The following is a 26,052-nucleotide window of genomic DNA, read 5'->3' on the forward strand; positions in this document are numbered from 1 at the left end:
TTAAATAGCTTTTGAGGCAATAACTTCTAAGTTCTTTTTCCTAGTAGTTTCCATTATGAATGGTGAAACAAATTGCCCTAGTCATGCAAGTAGAATTGTTATAGCATTTTTAAATAATCTGCTGGAATTGAGTATCCAGATTTTAATCTGGGATATATCAAAATGTGCTCGATGTTTCATTTGTAGGTCGTAGTGGCAGAACGCAGAGGAAGAAAGGGAAAAAGGATCACCGTACTCCTGGTGCTCAGGTAATTTCAGAAAATTTTTGGCTGTCTCTCAGGTGATGGTATCTTGTGTCAGTCTCTCCTTAGTAAAAAGTACCGCATGATGTTCTAGTTACTCACTTTTTTCCTAGCATGGATAAAATTAAAAATTAGTCCATCGGTCTTTCTCTCTCTTGCTTGGAGAAAGAAAATATCTCAAGTATCAATTTTTTCTTCTTGCCCAAGTATATCCACTGTTGATGCTTTTTAGCTGAAGAAGATATTTACAAGGGTTGTTAAATAAGTCTAGAAAAAAATTATTTTTGATGATTTATTTTTCATAGTAATCTCTCATTCAATGGTAAACATTTTTCTAAGCATTTTAAGCAGTCTAAAAAGTATAATTTTTGAAGCTCCTCAAGGCTCCAAATGTTTGGGCAATTACCTTATCAGAAATAAAACCTTGCCCACCACGGGACTGCTTCAAGTTGTTAAATAAGAAATAGTCACTGGGGGCCCAATACGATGAATGTTTGAAGAATGAGAACAATAATTTAGGTCATTGCAACTTCACTGGTGGGCACCCATGCTTAGGCCTCCCTAAAAATGATTCTTTTTTCCATTTCGGATGAGGATGATTTCCTTGATAATTTTTCTCAAGCTGTTCAAAAACAATGCTTAATAACCTCTTGTTATCATTTTTCTCTTATCCATGTAATTGATGTTGGTAAAAGACGGCATATTTCACCATCCTCTTCTGCTTTGGAGCCTGATCACCTTGCCAAAACCGCATCTGAGTTGAATACTCAGTTGCATTTATTTTCCTTCTTTTAGCAAACATGACACCCATCATGCAGAGTTTTTCAGTCCTAATGTTTCATGCAAAATTCAAGTGATTGTGGCTCACAATATGCCAGTGGTCTCAACTATTTTGAACACATAAATTCGTCTGTCACTTTAAACCTTGTCTTGGATTTTGTCCATCATTTCAAGGAATACACTTCCTCAGGGTATCTGGAACAATGTTTATCTTTTTTGGATGTACAGTCACGATTAAACTCCTTTACCCAATTGCAAATAGTTGATAACAGCGGAGCAAATATTCCATAGCCTTCACTCAGTTTAGCTTTGATTCCTTTCAGCGTTAACCCTTTCAAGTGTTTGATCACGTCTTGAAACTCACATCCATTTTATGAACTAATGAAAGCTGTTTATTTTATTTGACTCCAACTATGAAATTGCGAGATGGACACTGCTGAAACTCAAAAGAGCTAACTATTCACAATTGCTGCCTACTGAGAAAAATTAATTTTTTATTCTAAGAAAGCCATTTCCTTGACATAGTAAGGACTTATTGAATGACCTTTGTAAATTACAGAATGTCTTTATTTTAATTTTGTTTTGACTAAGAATTGTGATGAGGTAATCATTAGGTAAAAATTCCTAATAATAAAAATGTAGACCCCTAATTTGCAATTTGCTGTCTTATGACTGTCAATCTATGGTCTTATTGCTGGAAGCTGTTATAAATTTTTTTTCTTTATTTTTAATTCCTCTTGAAGCAAATCTTGATAGTTCAAATGAACTCCGTATAATTTTATTCCATATTTTTTTCTATTTTTTAGTCTCCTCGAATCACTTGTAGTGGTGTTTTAAAACCCATTCCCACCTCATATTTTTAGCTAATGGGTGTCACCAGGGTCAATATCATGTTAGAATCTTGTAAGGGGGCATTAGGGCACATAAGGTCTGGCCTTATAAGCTGGTCAGACAGAAATATACCCATAATATCCGTATTATAGGTTGGCTTATGGTTCTCTCATTCTATCTAAGTGGTCCTTAAAGGTGGGTTATCAATAAAAAGTAGGGAGCTATTGTGGTGGCAGTCTTGTCTGGTGAAGTGTGTTCCTTTGCTGTTACTTGTCAACCTGGTTGAACCAATGTAGGAATTTTCATCTGAGTAGTTATTCATTTGTAAATTTATGGTAGTGCTGTACAAATTAACAAGGTTTGAGAAGAAAGCATTTAAGGTCAATGATTTAATGTATTTATTTTTACGGTCTCTTTTTTTAAGGGAAGTTTTTCTTTGAAACAGTTCAGTTCTTATATTATCGAAACCTAACTAGGAAGTATGAAAAACAGGGTATGTGTATGTATTTTAATTTACTCTTTGGGAGTATGAAATTGAATCCAATGTAAGACTGTCCTTGATGGTCTACTGGAGTCCTGAGAATATGATATTCTAGCCAAATATATAACCAATTGTGTTAGATTATCTAGATGTGAATGGGTAGCATGACAAAGCAAGGTTTTAAAAAGTATATCAAGCAAATCTAAAGGTAAATATACTGTTGCATGCAATTAAATATAACAAATACATATAATTACTTGAAAATTTATTCTTTTAAAGTAACATCGAATCCTAAAATGGCAATCGTAATGTTTGCAGTGAATACCAAGTGGTCAGGGGGGTTAAAATTGGTGTTGCATTGTATTTGGAAATAGTGCTTCTGAGGATTATATCTCTAGGATCTTGTATCTCATTATTCTCAGGTTTGTAGTATATGAGATTGGTTGGATATCTGTGGACTATTGGAAGAAATCATTAATGAGTGGTGATATTTTTGAAAAGAAGGAGTAAAAAAAGTTAAACTTGATCTGTGGAATTGTCTCCCCTTCATTGTTAGCTTAATATCTGTCCATAGGGGTTATTCTCTAACTTTGGAATCCAGAGCTTGTTAGTAGTTAGTGATGCCAATTTTGTATTAGCAGTGGTGGATAGCTGTCCATTCATTGGCACAGATGCCCGAACAGGCATCATTAACCCCTAAGTTAGCTGGCTCAGTCCCGTTGTACCTCCTGTAGAACTTTGATGCCGATCATATCATGCTAAAGTTAGTATAAAATTTGGTTGAATTACATATTATTGACAGTGCGATGATGAAATAATGTAAACTATAAACTGAAAAATATAAACTATAAAATGAAAAATATAAACTGGTTTAGTTGTTTGAAGAATTCTCTCTTTCATGGAGAAGGAATATTTTTAGTTATACTAGCCTGTCATGTCACAGATTTACCACACAGTCTTACTTCGTAGAAATGAAGAATGTTCTCATGACTAATTTCTTTCATGACCATATTTTTATCCATCTCGAAGTGGCTACTAGCAATAAAATACTTTATATTCAGCATCATAGATGCCAAAATGGCATGTTCTCTTTGGAAGGCCAAGACTCAATATTAATCAACGCATTTAAATGCTTGGGTTGATAGTGAATCAATCTTGATTTGCTAGCTTTAGTGCTGGAGGAAGTAGTTAATTACTCAGTTTAATCAGGAATTATATCATAAGTGTTGGTTTATCAGTAATATGAGCTATTTAGTTAAGACTACTTGTACTGGCATCTATTAATACACCAGATCACATCAGAAATTTAGATATGTAAATCCATTTTTAGATTAGCCTTAAATGACTCAATTATAGATACATATAGGCAGTTAAAGTCATAATCTGGTTATTAATAATGATATTGACTGTCTTTGTACTGAATTGTTCATGTATGTTATACATTTCTGTTGGAACTCAGTCATTTACGGAGTTGCCTGTTAACTTTTTTGTTTATTACATTTTATCATGAATTTTTAATGACAAATCTATGATTAGTTGGAAGTTTTTTCTTACTGATAATTTCTTACCTTGACACTAAATGCTGAAAGGCATTGAAAAGATCTATCACCCTTCCCTTACCCATACATAGGTTTTGCTGGTGCTGAAAGGGCCAAACAAGTTAACCTTTTACGTATTTTTATTAGGCAAATTTTTGAGTTGATCTTAAAAAAATTTTGTGTGGCATTCACACTGTTAACTTTGAATTATCATGGAGCACAAAATTTTGTATCATGTTCATTGACTTTGTCTAGAAACTGTTTCTTGCATAAATGAAAGTTTTTTTAAAATCTCATTTTAGTCTTACAAAGTATCGCACTATCATTGATGATGTAATTCAGCTATCAATAATCTTAATCTGTGAAATCTATTTTGTTTACCTTAACAAAGTAGTTGTATTCCTGCATTCTAATAACTAGTATTCTTGTACTATATTTTTCTAACATGATCCAATAAAAAAAAGCTCTTATTTTGCATTGAATCTGGGTAAAAGAATTGATGGATTGGATGACATACTAACAATTAAGGGTCTTTCATTGAATTGCTTTAGTTATGGAACCATTATAATTTGTACATAAATTTAGTTCAGGTGATGTTAAAATTAATGCTTAAAAAATCGTATGAGAACGACAAGAGTGGCCATAAATAACAGTTCATAGGATGGTAGAGGATATTAAGTTGTGCGTAACTAAGTACTTTAGGAAATTTCACTCCTATTTATATGGAACTGATTACTGACAAATGAAATAGCGCTTTCAAAATTGCACTTTAATGTGACAATATGTGAGCAATCTGTAGCTTTCCTGCCCTTATCTGGTTTGTTATGAACATTTTGTATTTTAACAACGCTAAACAAGCAACTTCATTTTCCAAAAAGGAAATAATTTAAGAGCTGTCAAATGCTAGCATTGTCTGTAGGAGAATGGTGTATTGATGATAATACTACCTGATTCAAGTATGTGTAGACCTGTTGGTTTTTTTCTTCCAAAAACTATATTGTCCAAATTTTTCCCTGATTTTTGGTATTTAGTTTTCCATTTTTATAGCATACATTTGCTTAACATGGTGCATGGAACTTAAAGATTAATCAAGTTTGCTGGGCTTACGATGACTTTGGCTGGCATAACTCATCTTACCAAATCCTCAGGCTTCAAGTCAGGGTAATTTTCTCTTAATTATAGTAACTGATGAACAATATATTACTTTTGGCAATACTAAGGACTTTTACCTCCCAAAAGGTTATATTTATCTCGGTATAGTCCCTCCTAATATTTGTGATTATAATTTTGCAAAAAATACCGTCTTTCAGGCAAATATAGTCCCTCAATTACTTCTTCCCAGAGAATTTGGGGAAAGGGGTAGACTATATTCCGAGAAGTACAATATTTAATTGATTGGTAATTTCTCACTCTTTGGTCCTCATTGAAATTGAAAAGTAGCAGAGTAACTTCAAGTCCTGTCTTTAAAATATTTTCAGATCCTTTTTTTATAATAATTCTTATTTGTCTTAAACCGGATTTCTTGATGCATTAACTTAAGAGTATGATTGTGTAATAATGTAGAGTTTTAGGCACTTAGGGTATGGTGGACTTTCTTTCCAGTGTGGATTTTGGGTAGCTTTAAAGGAAAGTTATATTGTGCATCGCCAAACATCATTTCAAAGGCATCCTAATGTAAATAGTCTTGGTCAATGTATATAGTTTTTGGAAAAGTTTAGGTAGAAAAGTCTTGGAATTTTAGCCTCATATTTGAGTAGTCACCTAGTACTCATGTACATGGCTTCAACAAACATGGTTACTTTCTAATCTTCTTCTAACATGATTGTTTTACCTCTTGATAAACTCTTAGCTTGCATAAACATTTGTGCTCTGAAGTAAACCTATGGTGGTGTTACTTATCCAGAGTCTGCCTGGAGGAGCAGCCCAGCACCAATCCTCCCTGCCTCAGCAGTCATCACTGCCTCCTGGTGTCCTGCCTCAAAATAACCAAGTTCCCAGTCTAACGGTGTCATCGTCTGGACAGATTATCAACAAAAATCCAGCCGTTACAACAATCGCCGCTGCACCTGCTGCCTCTTTGCCCACTGCTCCCGTCACTAGGCGGAAATCAAGTGCTCAAGAGCCCTCAGCCAATGGTGGGACCATTCCTGGTGGACATGCACTACCTCCCCAACCCGCTCGGCCGTCGAATCTAGCGACAGCTGCTCCAATTAAAAGAACTCCTGTGCAACCAAATGTTAATCCTACCCTACCTGCGTCTCAAGTCCATAAAAACAGTGTGGCTCCTGGAAATGTTAGTGGAGATTCGACAGGTAAGCAGTTTATCGAGGACAGGATAAAATTGATGGTTTGCAGCGTGGCTTGTTTCATGTTAAATAAAAATTTAAGTAAATTTCACTTATGATTTTAGTAACAAATGGTTTCATCACTGAGAGACATCGTCAGGTTCAAATACAGGATACTGGGAGATAATGACCTATGTACGAGAGAATGGCCATACTATCCCTGTATACTGTTGAATTTACAAAAAATCTGTGGGCCATACAAACTTTTATCTGTGATTATGTTAGGGTATGAGTGGTTTTGATAGAGTTAGTGGTATTTTATTTTGGTTACTGATAGGGATGGTCGGATCGGATACCTCGGATCCAAATATCCACGGATATTGCCCTTCATTGGATACATCAGATTCAAAGTTGCGGAAGGCATCGGATCTGGATCCGAAATTTTAAATAATAGCAAAAGGCAAAATACGACTGGCACATAGTTTGACTCTTCCCAAGAGATTGAACTATCATTGGGGGAATCTCAGCGTAATAGGATAATAACCACGTCAAAAGTAACTATGTCGCAGATTTCAGAAAACCACCCTCGGCCGTCCATCAGCCCGTGCCTTTTTTTTCCGAAATCACACAGACCATAAATCATTGTCTTCTAAGGAAAATATCAAATTACACGAGAACAAATAAAGCTTGTTTCATTCCTACCCTGTCTCAACTACTGACCTTTTTTTGGCCTACCTGCTTCAATTCTGTTTCTAGACATCAAATGCAAGTTGAGTGACTTTCTGGGCCCGAAGATGTGTCGAAATCTTCAACAATTAGATGACATTCACAAGATTTAAAAAAGAATTGGACCACACGCGACACATTCCTGGCAATATTTCTGTTTATTTTTCAGTTCTAATTTATTACCACTAAGTTTTCTATTTACAATTAGACTAGACTATATGCAACATTGTCCAAACAGCAGTTTTCAAAGAAACAAGCGCAGCATTAGCCCCTCAAACAAGTAGAGACGGATTGGAAACGCCAACTGCATATATCATGTAGCTCGCCTGGCTTAGCTTTGAAGGCAACGACGTCACTGAAGCAAGATCTGACTTATTCGTCCTTGACTCCCTCATTTGTAGCCTCATTGCTTGAAATACGGAGGGAACACGCTCCTTCCCCTCCACCTTTCCTTTACGTGCTTCTGCTGCTCACCCCTTCCTCATGCTGAGCGGTTGAGCACCTCATCGCACATGACGTTTATGCTGTTTTAAATACTGTTAATTGTGTTGCTGCTTGCGCAGTTGCAATTTTATTTAATGATATACTGGTAAAAATGTCTTTCATTGTGTAGAAACATTTCTATTGAGATAAGGAGAACCAATGTATGCCATGTGCGTGCACAGTGGCATGAAATTATCGCAAGGAAGTGCTAAATCCACTTCACCGCAACTGAAGCATTTTCGGGTGAAACGCAAGTCGGTTTGCGATGAGAAAAACACAAAATTCCGGGGAAATATGCGTGAGGAAATTTTGAATTCAGTCGATGGCAGTGTGGTAGCCAGGAATTTCATTAGGGGGGTCCAAAACCAGGGGGAAAATTTTTAAACAACAGGGTACAAAGTAGAGGGTTTCAAACTAATTTTAACACCCTTAATAATAATAAAAAACTTCATTTTTCAAAGAATTCTATTTTAAATTCATGATTTTTCAATATTTTGTTTCCTTTTACGAAGGAAAGTAATTGCATTTTTATATTTTGGGGGTTCCGGAGCCCCCAGACTTCCCCTCTCGCTACGCCACTGGTCAGTGGTTTATCAGCAGATTTTTCCTATTTTCATTTCCAAATCCAAGCGTAACAGTTTAGGTCCTGAGCATGTAAAGATGTTTCTAAAAAAACAACTTTAAAGCCTATAAAAATAATTTTTAATTTATAAAAATATTAAAATGTGCATGAAAATCTTAAAAGCATTCATTTGATTTCATATAACCAGAATAAACTTGAATAATTACTTCTTTTAATAGCAGGAATTTGAAAATGCATTTGGATCCGAAAATATCTGATCGGAAAGATCCCGCTTCCAAAATCAAGGATCCGATCCGAATCCGGATCCGAAAAAAATACTGGATCCGTCCATCCCTAGTTTCTGATAAAATCTTAATGATGTTTCTAGTGAAACTATAATCACTTATAGTTAGCAGTTGAACTAGAAAAGACTTAGGGCCGTATTCTTAGTGGACCCTACATAACAAAAGGCCCCTACATGCGTTTCTCAGTCGACCCTACATAAGTGGTGGGGGGTAATTCCGTCGTCAAATTCTCTGAGATGACGTAGATGATGGCGCAGTGCTAATTTTACACTCTGGTGGTGTAATGGAACTAACTACGAAATAAGAAAAGACGACCGAAAATTTATGACGGAGCATATTGTTTTTGTAGGGTGTAGGACTGGTTCATCTACCCTACATCAAGTAGGGCCCGTTTAGTTCCAAAAACGGCCATATGTAAGGCTTGATGTGGCGTATGTAGGGCGAGATCGGTTTATGTAGGGGCTGATGACGTATCCAGGGTCGACTAAGAATACGGCCCTTAAGCTATGTATTGAGGTTGCTTTACGAAAGCCTTTTTAGTGTCAGATTTTGCTGAAAAAGACTGTGAAGTGAGGCAGTAAACTGTGTTTTACTATTTTCACGCTTTGTCCATCTGTTCAAAGTTAATGGCATTGATGGCTATCTATCTGCAGATATGGAGCTATTGGATCACATTATAATGCTATATCAGAGATTACTCAATATCCATCCTTTGGAGAGTGAAACTCATATGTGAAGGCATTAAACTTATGCTGCAACAATACATTTTCAAGTTTCTTTTTGGTATTTTAGAGCACAATCAGCTGGATTTGTATTAGCTATAAATATTGATGCACTGTGTAATATTGCTCTTCCCATTTCCAAATAAAGTCAAGTTATGTGAAATGGATATCTGGAGGTGCTTTAGCTGAGTTGAATCTCTATCTCTGTGTCTGTTTGGTAAAGCTATGAGATGATTGCCTGCCAAACCCATAATTGCGGGTTAAATTCCCTGGACCGTGGATCGTTTAACATGCAGGTGGCTCAGTTTATTAGTTTACAGATTCTGTCATTTGTAAAAGTTAAGCTATCAGCTTGACATTTTCTGGGTGAGCAGAGTTGACCCTTTCAATATTTTCCTGCATCTCAAATATTAATCTTTGCCTGATGAAATAATAAAAAACTAAAATTACCGAATTTGAGATACCAGCAAATGTATACCTATACTTATACTTTACATGCCCTGAAATTTTCATGGTAATTGAGTAAGTTTTAAGCGAGTATTTTGTCACCAAAAAAGACTGATCAAGCTGGAGGCATGTGTCCTCTTAATACAGCAATATGCCTTAATTGCAATCCATGAAAATTATTATTATTTTTTTTTCCTTTTCTTGACCTTGTTTAATATATAATCCATGAAAATTTTTTTCTTTAAGATCTTCCAATGAAGAAGGAACCTGTTGATCCAGTTGTGCCTCATGTTGCAGCAGCAACAGTCGGCTCAGTGGCGTCCGTTCCAACAGTTCCCCCCACACCAATTGGCAAGGCAGGTGCTGGTGACCAGGTGCCATCACCTCCTGTGGGTGCAGCAGCACCCCTTCCATCCCTTCCGCAGGGCAGCATACCTCCCCCCGCCAACTCCATACACCATGTAGCACCAACGAATCCCATCAAAGTGGAGCCGCCAGACCCTCCTGCCACGTCCTCCCCTGTGTCTCTGCCCCCAAAATCATCACCAGCACCTCTACTGCCTAAAGCCCCTTCTCCAGCAATATCAGCACCAACCACTGGACTCTCCTTAGGAACCAACAGCACTGCTCCATTGGTGAAAAAGGAAGATAGGCCTGCGTTACCCACTCCACCTCCCATTCCCTCGGCACCGAAGACTGAAGGTTAGTTTTTCTTTTGATGCATTTCCTTTAGAGTTCCATGAAATCATTGCATTGGGTGGCCACTGTTGAGGATTGTAAAAGGGAAACTGTCAAATAAATCTGGGAAAGCTGTCCTTACTGCATGAGTCAAATGGAGGTTTTTCCTCACCCTTCGTATGCATTTTTGTATTTTTGGTATTTGAGCATCTCATTCTAAATGGTCTCTTAGGGGATTCAAATTTACCAACCCATTTGATATGATATCATTATTTTGTTTACTTTGCTTTTGTATGCATATATAATTGAGAATAAAAGTATTTTTCTCATCTGCGAAGATAAAGTAATATATATTCACATGCTTTTAACTATCCAAAAGTAGCTTTAAAAAAGCTAAGGATGTATAGGTTTATATTTGAGTAAATTTCCAGGTTCTTAGTGGCAAATTTTCATACTTAAGCATTGCATTCACTTTGCATCGACATTTATGGATTGGCATGTCATTTCGTCATCTATTTATTTGTTGGCATTTTGTGAATGCTATCTGTAAGTGGGTGTATTTTCTTTTTGGTACTATCTTCGTCATCTATCAAGTAAATCTGCACTGTGTTCAAGATTGATATGTATGAAATTTCATTATTTTCTGAAAATAAATAGATACATGCATCAGAAATAAAAAAATGTTGGAAATTGTAAAAACTGTTAGACTGATATAACATGTTTTAGACTGCTGTGGAAATATCCTACTTGGACCTTATGTGAAGTAATCCTTCTGAGGAAGTGAAATTTAGATTCCTTATCTCCAAGTTGCATGATTGTTATAATTACCTTGTCATAATTTGACTAATAAGGATGTTATTCTTACATTTTTCAGGCCTAATGAACAACTCTGTGGCGGTTGAAAAAAAGCCCACATCTACACCTGAGATTCCTAAGCCAAATCCAGCTGCTAATTTTGCATCAGCATTCAAAAATAAGGTATACTTTTTCTTAAGTATTCAATGAAATTAATTCTGTAAGCAGAAGAAAATTATAACAAAAGGTTTAAATTTTCCTTTTTTAATGTTGCCAGTTTGTTCACTTGTTAATTGCTATGTAAGCAGATTTTTTTATGTTATAACTTCTAGAATTTTGTTGGAGAAAATCGAGTTACTCTTTACTGAAATGATTAAATCATCATTTTTAATAATAGGGAATAATGGAGAGCTATGCAGGATTCCTGTTGATCTTCCTGTGGTTTTTATGTACTTATCAAGCTGTTTTAGTCAAGTTTTTTTTTTACAATCCTTATAAATACGAGTATTGCTAAGAATGAGACTGGAAGGAGAATGATGGTCCAAGTGAATACAGTTTTTCTTGACAAAATTATTTTTTTTTTAAATGCTTCATTAGGTCCAGTTTTATTTGTCCATTTAACTCTTAGTCATGTTTTAATAAAAATGGAATCCTTAGCCTTGGCTAATTTTGTCATCTGCGGATGAATTGCTGGTTAGCTGATGTTACTTGCTCTAAAGATTACTAGATGGCTTATTGTGAATAATTTTTATGTTTATGAAATTATGTGTACAAATTGAAGTACCATGTACAAACTAGATGAAATGTTCGCAAAATGATTGCCTTGTCAGTGTTGTAAATACCCTTATATTGTTGGTAAAAGTTTACAATACTCAATGCAAATTCAATGCTTTAGTTGTAACATCATTTCCAATCATAATCTTTATTTGTACAAGGTGGTTAGTTTATTAACATTTTTAATTTCACACTTTATTGGTGGATCCTGTTTTTTCCGAATCTCACAAAATGTCCTTCCATGGTTTGTTTTCCTTGCAGAACCTACGAAATGCCAGTTCTTGGTCATCGCTTGCCCAAGCATCAACGAACAGCACAGGGTCTGCCTCATCACTTTCATCTTCTGTCACTGGTGCGCCGACTTCTGCATCCTCTTCCTCTGCGGCTGCTCCTGCCTTGGCAGCAGCAGTAGCTTCCTCAGTGACATCATCATCCACTAATGCATCGTCTGCTCCCTCCCTCCCTTCTACGCCAATGGGGCCTAACTCCCCATCAAATCCCACTCCTACGTCTACCTTAAAATCTGCCATGGAAAGCTTTCAACAGTTCAAGAAGCAAGCCAAGGAGAAAGCTCACAGGGTGTGTATGCATTGTTTGTAATAACAATAATGATGATTATTTGTCCAGAGATCTAGATTTGTTCAGAGATTAGCTACAAAGTTACACTGATATACCACACGTCAGGCGAAAGAAACCAAATACGTATTGTGGATACAGTGCAAAAACATGTTTAAAAATTCATCAGTGGAATAAAATAATGTTAATATGATATACCTTGGTAGATTAGTCTGAAATGCAGCTGCTTTTCTTTGAGCCTGAAGCTCAGCTGACAGTGTATTATGAAGTTGAAGGCCTCTTCAATTTGGACCAGCACTTGCATTCCTTTTGATGATAAGATGTGCAGTCATTCTGATGTAGAAGATCAATAATCTGGAAAGCTTTGGACCAGACGCATTCCGGATGAACAATATTTCCAGTGAATAGATCAGTTACCTGGATGTAGGCAACACAGGATTTTTCTTTTTTCAACACGCGTTAGCATCAGCCCCCCTTCCTCCCCCCTCTATCCCGGTTGTAAGTCCAAGGGGAACTGAATGGCATTGGTTTTCAGTGTGAGTCAGTCATCTGAAACCCCAGGTCACAAATTAAGTGGAAGGCAGGGGAGTTTCTTCCTTAGTGACGTATTTTAACAATGCCTCTGTTTGCATTTCTTACTCTTAAGCATCGTGCCATGGCGTTGGTACCTCAGAGGTGAACATGGAAAAGATTTCATGGGGTTTTTCGCTCCAAAGGGCACGCTAAATTAACTGCTATGAGTGGGCATCCCGCTGCATTTATACTGCAAATAGTAATCGTGTATCAAACTTAGAGAAATCCGTAGTTTTGTTACTTTTATTTGTAATTGTCAAAAAAACCTCAACCCTTTTATAAATGCATTCATCATGTATTTCTCTTCTTCTTTCAGTCCTCCCTGTATTCATTCGAGATTATTGTAATGAAGTTACCAATAATATTTGTGTGCCTTATTTAAGTAAAATTTTAAGGTGTGACAGCATTCCATTTTGATCTTTTTTGATTTTTATAGCAACGAGCCCTCATTGAGCAACAGGAATTGCGAAGGCATCAGAAAGAACAAGCGGAGAAAGAGAGACTGAGGATGGAAAATGAAAGGAGACGTGAAAAAGAAGAGGAAGATGCCCTGGAGAAAGCAAGGTGGGTGATGTCAATAATTCTGTCGTCCTTGGAAAAGATGAAATTAACCTTATGAATTGATGAGAAACTTACATATTCAATTCTCTATTTCTGTTGAGCAATTTTTTTTTTCAACCTTCTGTTGGACAATATATTACTGAGATGAAGTGAACAACTCTTTCCTGGGATAATTTTGACATGATATCCCAGACAAATCAGGAGATAATTGAAGCTTTTAAAACCTAATAACTAGTGATGGGTCGATTCCAAAATTTTATCGATTCCGATCCCGATTCCGATTCTGACATTTCGATTCCGGTTCTACCGATACCGATTCCATCGATTCTGATGCCATAGGCTCCAAGAAAAATATCACTTAATTCCAGGCAACAAGAAAACCACTTCTAAAAATATTACTCTGTGAAAGAGTCAGTTGACAAAAGCATCTTTCAAATAATCACTATGTAATTAAAATTTAATAGCTTAATTTCAAAACAGAACATACCTGAGTACAGAAATTTTCATAGCTGTAATAAAGATTACATACTACGTATATGAATCATGTAATATTTGGCCCTTTCAAATTCTCAAGCAGAAAAACCAATTATTCTACATGCTCAGCCAGCAGGTTTTGACGTCTCCATGTTACAGTATTACTGCCTGCCTGAAAATTGCCTTTTGCTACACATGTGTGTTATTGGGCAAGTACTTTCCCACCAAAATTGCAAGATTTCGGAGACTTTGGAATTTTTATTAAAAATTATATCAACGATTTTTTGGATCTTGAATCTTCATGGAATTCAAGTGGTCGAAGCGAACAACTATAGAACTAAACTTTAGTTTTGTAGAGCCAAAAAAAATGCTATACTTCTCACGTCATTTAATCAACCTTAAAATCTCTTGCTTTTTTTAAGTTCAATAAAGAAACTAAACGCTACAAATGAATATCACATCGGACGGTCGCAGTAATAAAAAAGGCTAAAAGAGCCTTGTGGTGTGAAAACTCCCCCTACCGCGCGACTCACCTCGGCGAAGGTGGAAAGGGAAAAAGGGTATCGGTTGTTGCCTTTCACGGAAATAGTTCTTTTTTCTCTCTCTTAAGCATGCTGACTTAATCTCTTCACTTTACTTCAATACCCGAGGCATATTTCTTATGCGTGGGATGGTTCCAAAAAATACCCAATCCTTAGTATTTTCACTCGAGTAATGCGCTAAATGGTCAAGTCGATCTATATATAATCCTTTTTAACATCCTCAGTTTAGTGTTTTAAGTCTATAAAGACGATTATCTATGCTTTAAATGACGATTTTCAAGACTAATGTTTTAAAAAACTTGAAAAATCGGCCTCAGTTACCGAGCCTTAAAGTTCCGCAACGTGTAGCTCAGCCTTGACGCGCGATTGAAAAATCGCTCTTATTTCCTTCGTCGCAAACTTTTTTTTCAAGATTTCTTATTAGTACTCTTTATAAATCTCTACTTTATATTGTGGTTCAAATTTTCCGAGTTATATTTTTCGTAAACGAAAGATAATGTCTACTTTATGTCAAATTTCACGTGAAAAACGGGTCGGCCATTTTGCGTTGTAAAACCCGACAGATGAGAGCCAAAATCTTCGAAAGTCATTGAAAGTATAGGCAAAGCACCAGATCAAAGGAATATTGCGTTTTATATTCCATAAAACTCACACCAACGCAAAACCACTTGGATAAATTCAAAGATTTTTTGAGGAAAAACGATATCTCGCGTGGCATTGAAAAATTGGTCATGCTTGGGCCTCTGTATCTCACTAAAGGTTCGTATTTATGTGAAATGGCATATAAAGCAATATTTGGTAATGATGTATGAGTATTTATGCTGAGTTTCAAGTCTCTATCCCCAAAAAGGTCATTTTGGACTTTATTCCAGCTTTTTCCGATTTCAGACCAGTGTGCTCCGGGTAGGAAGACGATCGGCCGCCGCGGCTGGCGTAAAGGTATTCGGCGCCCACGTCGACAACTATAGTGTATTCGGCAAGCTGAAACTACCAGGCCAAGGCATTAGAATGACTTATCGGCTTTAAAAACTGCATTATTACATGAGTTTCATGATAGCGCTTCCTGTCGGCAGATTGCTGGATTTACTAGCCTCGAAAGCACTGTAACCTTAACTACTCGACTCGACATTCGTAATGCGACTCGAAACGCTCGAGTCGAGTACTAACTACTCGATCGACTTGAATTTTTGAGTACTCGCACATCCCAAGAAGATATGTGTTTTGTTATTACGATTACGTGGCGCGAAAATTCAAATGACTGTTGGAAACGCGGTCGTTTATTTTGTTGTTTGAAGTACTACTGGAATCGGAATCGATTTTTCGCCTTGGCAAGTACTCGTTTTCGATTCCGGTTCTTGGCCGAGAATCGAGGAATCGAACCGACCCATCACTACTAATAACCTTGTTCCTGTTGTCAGGTTTATTTAATGTGCTCTAGGTGCCTTTGATACATAAATGTAATAGTTCACACATTTTTCGTAGCATAAATGGATTATTTATTTTTTAAAGTAGTCAACAACTTAAAAATGAAGTTGCCACCACATACCATTTTTCTCTAAGATCTTTTTCACTATTAAATTAAAAGCTAGCATCAATCATAAAAAATCTATTTTTCAAAATTCGATTACAGTGGAACCTCGTTAAAGCGAGTACGGGCTATAGCGAGACCCCCGCTATTACGAGAGATAGCCGATGCACCGTCAATTGATCCTATAATGAGCATGTTAAAAATTTCGTTTTTACGAGGCCCTTTTGGTGTTGGCTCTCGCCATAGCGAGGGTTTCACCGCCGGAAAAACTTACACCAAGACTCCTTAATCTCTGTAATCGCTAGCGATCTGTTAGAAATGGAGTTAATGGAGTGCTCAGTCTCAAATTTATGTGGTAAACTGTCGTTCGATAAATAAGTAGTTAATTTTGGTGAAAATATTGTGGCATTAGTATTCGCGAATGCTTGATCTTCTTTTGTTCCTCGGGCGGCAGAAAGCAGTTGTCAGCATACCCGCACGTCCATGAGTTGCATGAATAGAAAGCATTTGATGGAACACACCATGTCCAAAAAAACACCAAACACGTCCAAGCGAGAAAGTAAAAATAAAGGAGTAATATGAGGTATATTGGCTATTATTTGCACCACCTCCGGTAAAGCAACAATTCGCTATAGCGAGTGTTTATTGGTGCACCGTGGGGTGTCCTTTTATCGAGGTTCCACTGTACTTCTTTTAACCCATCAGCTGTGGGAAACATACATTTAGGAGTGTACCGGTGACTATAGGAAAACACATAAGAATCTTTGGCCATCTTTTCTTCTCCCAGGCCCCTATTATCTGTATTGCTTAAACTCATCATACATCTTTCACCTTCTTTCATGAGAAGAGCTATTGTCAACCCTCCCCACTTACCCAAATTAGATCTTCACTTCTTCACTTCACTTCACAAGGCCGCATTCTATACCATTGGCGGTACAAGCCTGTCCTTCCAGGTGCATAGAAATCTTTTGAGCAATATGAATAAATGTTAACGATTTCCTTGGTATTTAATGTTCTTGATTTTCCTTGGCTACAAAGTAAATAGAAGATTACAATTAAACTTCAAATATTACAAGGGGAGTTCAATAAGTAATGCAGCACATTTTTTTCTGAAACGGGGATTGTGTTATTCAGCATTCAAATACACCATGTTATTTCCCAGTGATTTAGCTACATGATGCTATTTTTCAACATAATCTCCATTCAATGCTATGGCTTGAGGACACCTTGAAGGCTGGGCCTGCATGCCTGTACCTTTTGATACCTCCACTGCAGAAACACTCAACAATCGCCCACCGAATCAAATCCGCTCATCTAGTAGCCCAACAATACGAATCTGCTCAGCTGGCAGTAGCCAGAGCACAAACACTCACCTCCAATTCTTCAAGCTTCAGAGATGAGTGTTGTTGCTCCGGCTACTGCCAACTGTACGGATTTTCATTGTTGGGCTCCTAGAAGAGCGGATTTGATTCGGTGGGCGATTGTTGAGCATTTATGTAGTGGAGGTATCGATTCGACTGTTCGATGCCAGAGCCAACGTTGTTCTGCATCAATAACTTCTTCATCATCCCTGTAGCTGCGATGATGAATCGTTCATTGCCCAATGACTCACCATGATTTCGTTCACTGCCAGATCACTCTAGACATACTGCAAGCACCTATGAATATGTGAGTTACCCTGGTTTCCGCCAGAAGAAACTCAATCACTGCACATTGTTTGGAACGCATTTTGGTTACAGACGGCATTTTAACAGCTTCGTATAGTGCAGTCACCAATTGGAAGTCAATGCAACTATACGAGAAGAAGCGGCAATGCTTGAAAATGTTCCACAAGAAATGCCAAATTTTTTTCAACCAACAGTGGTTGTAAAAAAATGTGTTGCATTACTTATTGAACTCACCTCATATTAGTTGTATAAATTATGGCCCATGAAATAATGTCACTAAATTATCTGAAATTCCTCTAATCCTTCCCTTAGTGGGTTGGGTCCTCCCTGTGGGTCCATGGTAAAATGGTTGGGAGGGGATTGCAAGGGTCTTTTAACCACTCTGACCCCCCTAGGAGAAAAGAAGCTAAGGCCTCCTTGGCAAACTTTCCCACGCAGCGTGGAAGGCTTGTGGTATATCTACCACAGCTGATCAGTTAAATTATTCTGCATGTGGAAGCCCAAAATCTTTGCAGTTGGGGCAGTAATGAGCAGAGGGAGAAGTTTCACAAAGATAAAAATGTATTAATTTTTGATACCTCTTGGTTGCTAGGATCCTTGTATGATCAAGATTTTCCGCTGATATTTAAAAAAAGAAGTCAGCAACCCGCAAAAGATAACAATAAATGAAAGAAAATTCTCACGGCCATTCTGGAATTAAAAAAGAAATTCTGACTTTGTGTTAGTAATAAGGAATCAAATGAGGAAAACTTTCTTAATTCTTTAATAATAATATGTTTTATTTGCCCAAAAGACAAGGTACATTTGCACAGGTATAAGGCACGTCCATCAAAAACATAAGTTACTTCACAAAGCATAAAATCAGTGTACATATACATCACATATAATAATCACTCATTACAAAGAAAGGAAAAAAAATCACATTGTATAACATTCCATCAAGCCCTTAACTCATGTAAGTATTCCTCCAAAGAGTAATCTGAACCTGAAAGAAGGAACCTTTTTAATTGTATTTTAAAAGCATTAAATTTTTTAATATTTTTTACATCAGCAGGGAGTTTATTATAAAGTCGTGCCCCCATTTCCCTCGGGCCCAGTTTGTTTAAGTTTGTCCTTGTAGTAGTGTAATGTATGTCCTGCTTGCATCTTGTGTGATGGGAGTGATGGTCACTATTAAGGGGAAAGCTGATGATATTAGATTTGATGTACAACACAGTAATCATTATATAAATGCAAGGCAGTGGCAGAAGGCCTAGCTCCTTGATTAAGGGTCTGCATGAGTATTGTAAGTTTATTCTAGTAAGTTTAACTGCATGAGTAATTGCAGTTTATATGGTTACACTTGGATTCAGTGGCAAAAATTACATTCAGGAAAGTGTCTTTTACTTATGTTACCAAAATATATGTTTTTGTTGACCAGTGTAATTTTAGCATTTCTTATTTCCTCCTCGTAATTTTAAGTTGTTTCAGCAGAGTTACTTCTGGTGGATTCGTGTAATTTTTTTGAGATTTGCATGGAAGAAAAAAATGGACGGGTGATGAATTTTGTTGTTAAAAGAAGCTTGGGCACATGTTGTTGGGCCCCCAACAGTTTAAATTCTATTCGCAGGAAAGCTGTGGCCGAACAGCAGGCATCCCGGTCTGATGATCTGTCGTCAGGTGCTAAAGGACCATCTTCATTGTCCACTGTTCCTTCTGTCAGTTCCGTTCCATCTCTGACACCATCAAATCAGGAGGCTCCAAGTCCTGTGTCTGTGGCCGGTACTGGAATCCCTGGGGCTACAGGAGTTCCAGTTCCTGGGTCCGTGGGTCCTCCAATGCCAAACACACCATCTGGTGGGGCAGACAAATCTGCGGCAGAGAGAGAAAGGCAGCGATTAAGGGAGCAGGAAAGGAGAAGACGAGAAGCTGTAAGTATGACTTTCAAGTGCTGTAAAGAAGGTTTTTGTGCCAATCTATTAGAAACACACAAGACCTTAAATCCTTTGTCACAAGGTACTTATAGAGGTGGTTGGCCGGAGTTATGGTAAATAAAGTTTTGCCAATTTTTATGATGTTTTAAAATAACCATGTGATATACTCTTGAGTTATCATCATATTTTTCGAGTAAGCTGTGAGAAAGAAGAAATTACATAGCTTAACTTGTCCTCTTAAAACATAGAAATGACAAATCACGGGAGAATGATGCTGTTTTTATGTAAGTGTCTCAGGGAAATCTATGAAATATTGTTATTTTCATTCACATGGTACTGTTTTTGCAATGCGATGCTCATTTTCTTAATTTTTAATGTGGAAAGAGTTCAGGAAGGCGATCCTACGAGAACTTCGGGAAGTAATAGTAATTATGACGACTTTTCCACGGAGTCCAATTACCCCAATTGTTATTATCTACTTGCCTGGTTAGCACATTTTCCTGGATAGTACGTTCATTTTTTGTGGTCCCTTCAGAAACGTACTAAACAAGTTCTACTGTATTACTATAGTAAGAAACATTGATGTAGCCCCTTAATATCTGTATATCAAAATTATATGCTCATATGACTATTGAGTCTCGTCGGGGTGTCAAGAAGTGTCGAAGGGGTAAGACTTCTTGAATCTTGTCCAGGCTCCTGACTTAGGCGAAACTCTAGGCGTGCCAAGAGTCTTATCCCAGCAATGCTGAGAGATTCAAGTCTCGTCTTGACGATCAAGATATCAAGACGAGACTCTCGTACAGAACTACTCGCAGGCCACATCCAGCCCAACACATAATTTCATCCAGCCTCCCAATCAAATCTGTGTGTTGGCCTTGATAAAAAAATTATCATATGGTTGGCATTGCTGACCGGAGCAGCTGCGTATATATATTCACAAGTTCTTATTATAATGTAACACTATGGTCTGATCAGCCAGAAATGATGAAGGAAGATACTTTCACCCATCTAAAAAAATAATATTTTTTTCTCGTTACTGCTAGAAAGAGGTGGCAAAAAGGATTGTGCAATTCAAGTTTAAATGATCTGTTGATCATGATGTTATGATCACTTGGTGAAAGTGCACTCACTCATTAAACCGGCGACTATACAGTGCTATGGCATATGGAAGAGTTAATTGTTTTTGGTTTTGTAATTGTGGTAACCATACCTGTTATGTATTATATTGCACTTTAATTTGAGAAGTTGTTTTGTGAAAGACCCCTATTCATGTACAGGTATGGTAATCATACCTGTACATGAATAGGGGACCCAATAAGATAATTTTTACTTGAAGCTGTTATTTAATCCATATTAAAGACTACTTCAGTTATGTGATTAAACTGAGAAATTGGCAAATAAAATGGAATTGCGTCATTACTTTTTTGTAAATGATTTCATCCCAGAATAATAATTTATGTACCGATTTATGTAAAAATTGCACATTTTTAGCATCAAAAACAAACTTGAGTCAGCCTCTTACTGTTTCTTGTTCATTGTCTTTGCCACTCATGCAATTTGATGCATATGGGTAGCCAGAATAATACACTGAAATTCTGGTTCTGAGGGAACTAATATTAACATTGAACAAATTTTAATGCAATCAGGAAACATAAAGATAAATGAGCTTTAATTTGATGTACTTGGTTATACTATTGGCTATACTACTAAAATTGAACTATCAATCTTGGAGATACAGTGGAAGTCTGGTATAGGGAGTACAGCATATTGCAAGAATCAAGTTATGGCAAGTGTTAGCCTTTGTGCCACCAAATGGCCTATGTTTTACATGTAAATTAAATCAGATACAGTGAGGCCAAAAAGTTCCTTCCTTGGCATACACTGAGTATTACGATAGATGTCTCATGAGGGCGATGCACTGCTGAGTAAATATTAGCTATTGTTTTTTATATTGGATGGGTTAATTCAACATGGGATATAACAAACGCTCTATTTAGAGAGTTATATCCTAGGGATTATGAGCACTCATTATACCGGACTTCTACTGTATATGTCTTCTAATTCAGGTGATACAATTTTTGTATTGGATCATAGTGGTTAAGCAAGTAATAATGTGAGGAAATTTTACCTAAAGGTAGCAAGGGGGTTAATCTGTATTTTCGAATTTGAGCTCAAATTTGGATGGCATCACAAATTTAGCCCAATGTTGACATTGTACAAATAAGTTGGCGGCTTGTGGTGGCTCACTTAAAGGACTCACTTCTTCGGGAACAGTTGATTTCCATCATGTCATGGTTGTAACCTTGAGCAATAAATGAGACATTCAACGATGGCCACTGATGGCCAAATGTGGTCAATTTTATTCAGAAATACAGAAGACCCACCCAGGGTGTTCATCTATAATTAATATGATGCCCGTAACTTACCAGTAATTATCTCTTTTTTTCAGATGGCCAGCCAAATCGATATGAATTTGCAGAGTGACTTGATGGCTGCTTTTGAAGAATCCCTGTAGCTTCATCACCATGTGCAGTTGACTCTTAAGACTTATTTTTCTACTGTCATGGATGGACTAGATTCTCTTGATGCAGAAAGGCCATCCATATTGGTGGCACAAAGTGGATTCTTCTTTTCTCCTTCATTCAAGTCAGATAGTTATCGCGCCCTTTGTTTCGGTAAAAATGACTTAAATGGTCACGTGGAAATAATTAAAGTGTAAATGGTTCAAAGACTGACCACTCTCCTTACCCCAAGCCTGGTACCTGCCCGAGTGTTCCTCCCATCACAAGTGAATATGGTCATGAGCCTTACTTTTCCCCAGCAGAGACCTTTGTAAGTGTATGAACTGTGGGTCTGCTATCTGCCAAGGGTAGTGGGAAAGTAGGCGTCTTTTTGCCCAGTCATGGGACTAAGCTTTGTAGAGAAAAGACGTGTGAATGTGCGTGAATGAGTGCTTGTGTAAATTTTGGCTAGTGTGTGGTGAAATGCATTTGGAGAGAAGGAAGAAAAGGGGGGTCAAGTCAAAACTATGTGCCAGCCCTCCTGTCAAACGAGGAACGTCCATCACTATTAATGTAAGATACAATTTTGGTGTGGAGGCCTTGCAGTCACATTTGTTTTCTGTAATTTTTAAGTTTTCATTTAATTTTTTGGTTTTGGGCTCTTCTCCATACATTGTTTTTGCTGTTTATTTGTTTCTTTAATGGTACAAGTTGCATCAATTTGATTCCTAAAAACCGTGTCTGTATCAATTTGGAATACTGGTGCCTATTTGTTGCATTAGCTTAAGCCTAGTAGCGTACAAGGAAATTGAGTCAGTATGTTAAGAAAATACGTGGAAAGTGAAAGGAGAGAGGGGCCTGAATGTTTGGGGAAAATTGGGAAGATGGATTCCTCCATTTCCCAAGGTGTAACCCAGTTGAAATTGTGTTTTGGCAATTCAAATTAATGACTCTGGACTTGTGATCAGCTATGTTGCTGATGCTGTTAGTAGATGTCACGGTGTCCTTTTACGTGTTATTTCACAAGACATTCATGGGAGTGAACTCTGAAGTACATTGGTTGTGATTCTGCAGTGGTGATGTCAAGTTGGTGAATTACAGTTCGATTGTGTATAATTCATTAAGTGGACTCTTGAAGGAGGACTCAGGTTATCCTTTTAATTTAATTGACTAGAGACAACAAAATTATGGGAAAGAGAAATTGAGCATTACCAGTGTGTATTAAGTGATAGGTGTGCTCTTTGAATGGTTAATTGTTTTTGTATATAATAGTTAGGGCTGTAATTTATTATGACAAGATACATTATTGTACCTTCCCTTCACAAAGTTTTTTTTTTATTTTACAGAAATCCCAAATATTTTAGGTCAATATGAAATTCTATTAAGGAAATATGATTTCAAAGATTTGCCATTGTTACTCTCATTTCATCCCACCTACTTCCGTTGGATACTCAACTGTATCTATCTTTTAAAAAGGATCTACGTATATATATTTTTGTATCTAATTGAGTTTGTCATTTTCTCCCAATTTTAGCAAAGTAACAATCTTTCCTATTCGGCCCACATATGGGTCGATGTATATATTCATTGGTTGCTGAGTTATTTTCCATGGTACTTCTTTCGGCCTATGAGGAATGTGGTGGATACCATTGAAAAAAATTCTCTTATGAAGAGGATAATTTAGTAAACTTGGACCTGTACTGCATTTCTTACCATGCTATGTGTATTGGCTCTTCTGCAATTTAGAGTGGCTGGCATGCAAGTGGGCCTATCCTCTTGCCACCTTTAAGTAAGGTGTTATGTTTTGAAACTGTAAATTAGTGTTTGATTGATACTTTTTGTTATCATGTTCTTGGTATTATGGATCCAATTAAAAGAACCTGTACAGAAGTACTCATAGGATGCAAATATTTTTTCCATAGGTGCATGAGGACTTAGGATATATTGAAAATGCAAAGCTAAAATATTTAATGAGGAAAAAGTGGAATAATTTAATTAATGAGTGGTGTGCATGTGAAATTTTTATATATAGCTTGTTTCCATAAAACTTGGCTATTTTGGTTATTTTTTTTAGATTGAATCATGTTGGCTTGTACTTTTTATTATTTTTGTTACTGTTTCATGTTTTTTACTACCTTTTGTCCTCCAATTCTCTCTCAAACAAAATTTGTATTCAAGACAAAAGCATTCTGCTGATTTGTTTTTTCTCAGTAATGCAACTGTAATTATGTTGAGTCTCCGTATATGTACTTTGAAAATTAGTGATTGCTAAAATGTGACTGTTAATGAGTGGCTACTTGGTTGCTCAAAGTGTGCTTAAATGCATTAGTTATTTATTATTTTGATAATTGTCACATTCTCTATGCAATAATGATTCTAATATTAAATGGTTAATTATTTCAGATCAAGTAAAAACCATTAATATTGTTGTTGTATGTTCTGTCGTTATGTTGATCAAAAGAAAAAATAGATGCATCTTTGGGCATCTGTAGGTGTTTCTAAATTATAATTGGCAATTTATTTGATTGCCATATTACCTTGTGCACCCCTTTGTACACCTTGGCTATGTTCTATACAGCTACAAAGATGCCAAAATTACTTGCTCATCGTTAGAGGGCATTTTCCTAAGTTTCACAGAGAATAAATGGTTTATAAAACTACTGAAATTAGAAAAACACTGCCGTTCATTAATGTATATTCTCCAGATTTTCTAAGGTGTTGTTGAAACCTTGCGAGATGGTTGTAAAATACTGCATCTGCAGGGTGATGTCATTCCTTTTATACTAATGGTGCTCATAATCCTGTTGAGATGGGGTGGTGCTTGCTCATTACGACTTTTTTTAAGTTTATCTCACGTTCATGGCAAGCTTTTCTTTTCCTGTCCGTTTGTAGATTTATTTCTGAAAGTAGATTATGTCAGACAACACTCTCATGTGTGTGTGCATTAGCCGTGGAATGGGAAGTCTTTATGGTTCAAAATGAAGATAGGCCCTGAATTTGATCTCTGTCAAGTTTGAACCACTGTTTTGGCAGATGATGTGGCCGCTGTTATAACAGTTCAAATGGTCAGTGTTATTCACATGCTTTGAAGAATGTGGATTTGGACGTATGTAAAAAACATTAAAAAATTATTGTTGTAAATTAAAGATAAAAATGTGTGTGTGACAGTAGATATGTAAAACACAAAGGATAGGTCAATCACCAGTACATATTTTAGTATGCCATGTGGAGTTAGGGACTAAAATTGCTGGTTTTCACTTAACTAGCATCCTCTGTGGTGTACTAACTGTAAATAGATATTATTCTGAGCTAAAATACAGAGTAAATTGACTTTTCATTTCCGTTTCTGGTGCACAAGAAATGAAAACTGAAAATGTTATCTGACATGCAAATTTCCTCTTTTTCCATAACTTTCCATTTCATACATATGATCATGATATTGTATAGTGTGTCCCCAATGTTACCTTAAAATATTAATCTGTGCCTATTTACCTCCATCCAAAATGTTAATCTTAACCATAAATATATTGTAACCATTGACTATTGTTTTAAACTGTGAAAAAATTGACTAGGTAATTCATTTCCTTGAATATTTTTCATTATAGTCACAGTAAACAGTTATTCAGTCCCAAAAAAAGTCTCAGGCATTTTGTGAATGTGTGTATGTGCTATAATTTGTTCATACAAATCACCTCACATAGATGGTGTACCAATTCTATCGACTCTCTTATTTTCCCAGGAAGGAAATAATTCTTGCATGGGACTTTTCAATAAAAGGTGCAATGTATAAGAATAATAAATTTCTACACTTGCAAATTCACTTATTGTATTATCACCCGTTGATGGAAGATGTACTAGCCAAAATTATCCGTGAGCTTTTCATCAATAATCATTCAAAAAGACCTTTATTCATCACGACGTCCTAGAGAATTATCAGAAAACATTCCTATTTCCATTTCACGTTAGAAATTGAATTTTGAAAGTTACATGTGTTGAACTCAAAACATATTTTGGGCATGAGTGTTCTAGGTTGATATCAGAAGATCATTCATAATGGATATTTGTTTT

At 36.6% G+C, this 26,052-nt stretch overlaps 1 protein-coding gene across 8 annotated transcripts in view; it reads left to right on the forward strand.

Moving 5' to 3' along the window:
• Window positions 1-25,804, forward strand: part of LOC124169672 (homeotic protein female sterile-like) — a 107,712-nt gene extending 81,908 nt beyond the window's left edge. For 7 of the 8 annotated variants that reach the window (XM_046548335.1, XM_046548339.1, XM_046548334.1 and 4 more), the window contains 8 exons: window positions 187-248; window positions 5,776-6,184; window positions 9,649-10,104; window positions 10,955-11,058; window positions 11,911-12,228; window positions 13,235-13,362; window positions 19,162-19,480; window positions 21,933-25,804. In XM_046548335.1, the coding sequence (XP_046404291.1) occupies window positions 187-248; window positions 5,776-6,184; window positions 9,649-10,104; window positions 10,955-11,058; window positions 11,911-12,228; window positions 13,235-13,362; window positions 19,162-19,480; window positions 21,933-21,998 (1,862 nt within the window). In that variant the 3' untranslated portion in view covers window positions 21,999-25,804. The remainder of the gene's footprint in view (window positions 1-186; window positions 249-5,775; window positions 6,185-9,648; window positions 10,105-10,954; window positions 11,059-11,910; window positions 12,229-13,234; window positions 13,363-19,161; window positions 19,481-21,932) is intronic. The other variant, XM_046548336.1, reaches the window with a different exon arrangement.
• Window positions 25,805-26,052: the final 248 nt, after the last annotated feature.

The sequence above is a fragment of the Ischnura elegans genome, chromosome 12, assembly GCF_921293095.1.
Source record: "Ischnura elegans chromosome 12, ioIscEleg1.1, whole genome shotgun sequence".
In the NCBI taxonomy this organism is placed as follows: Eukaryota; Metazoa; Arthropoda; class Insecta; order Odonata; family Coenagrionidae; genus Ischnura; species Ischnura elegans.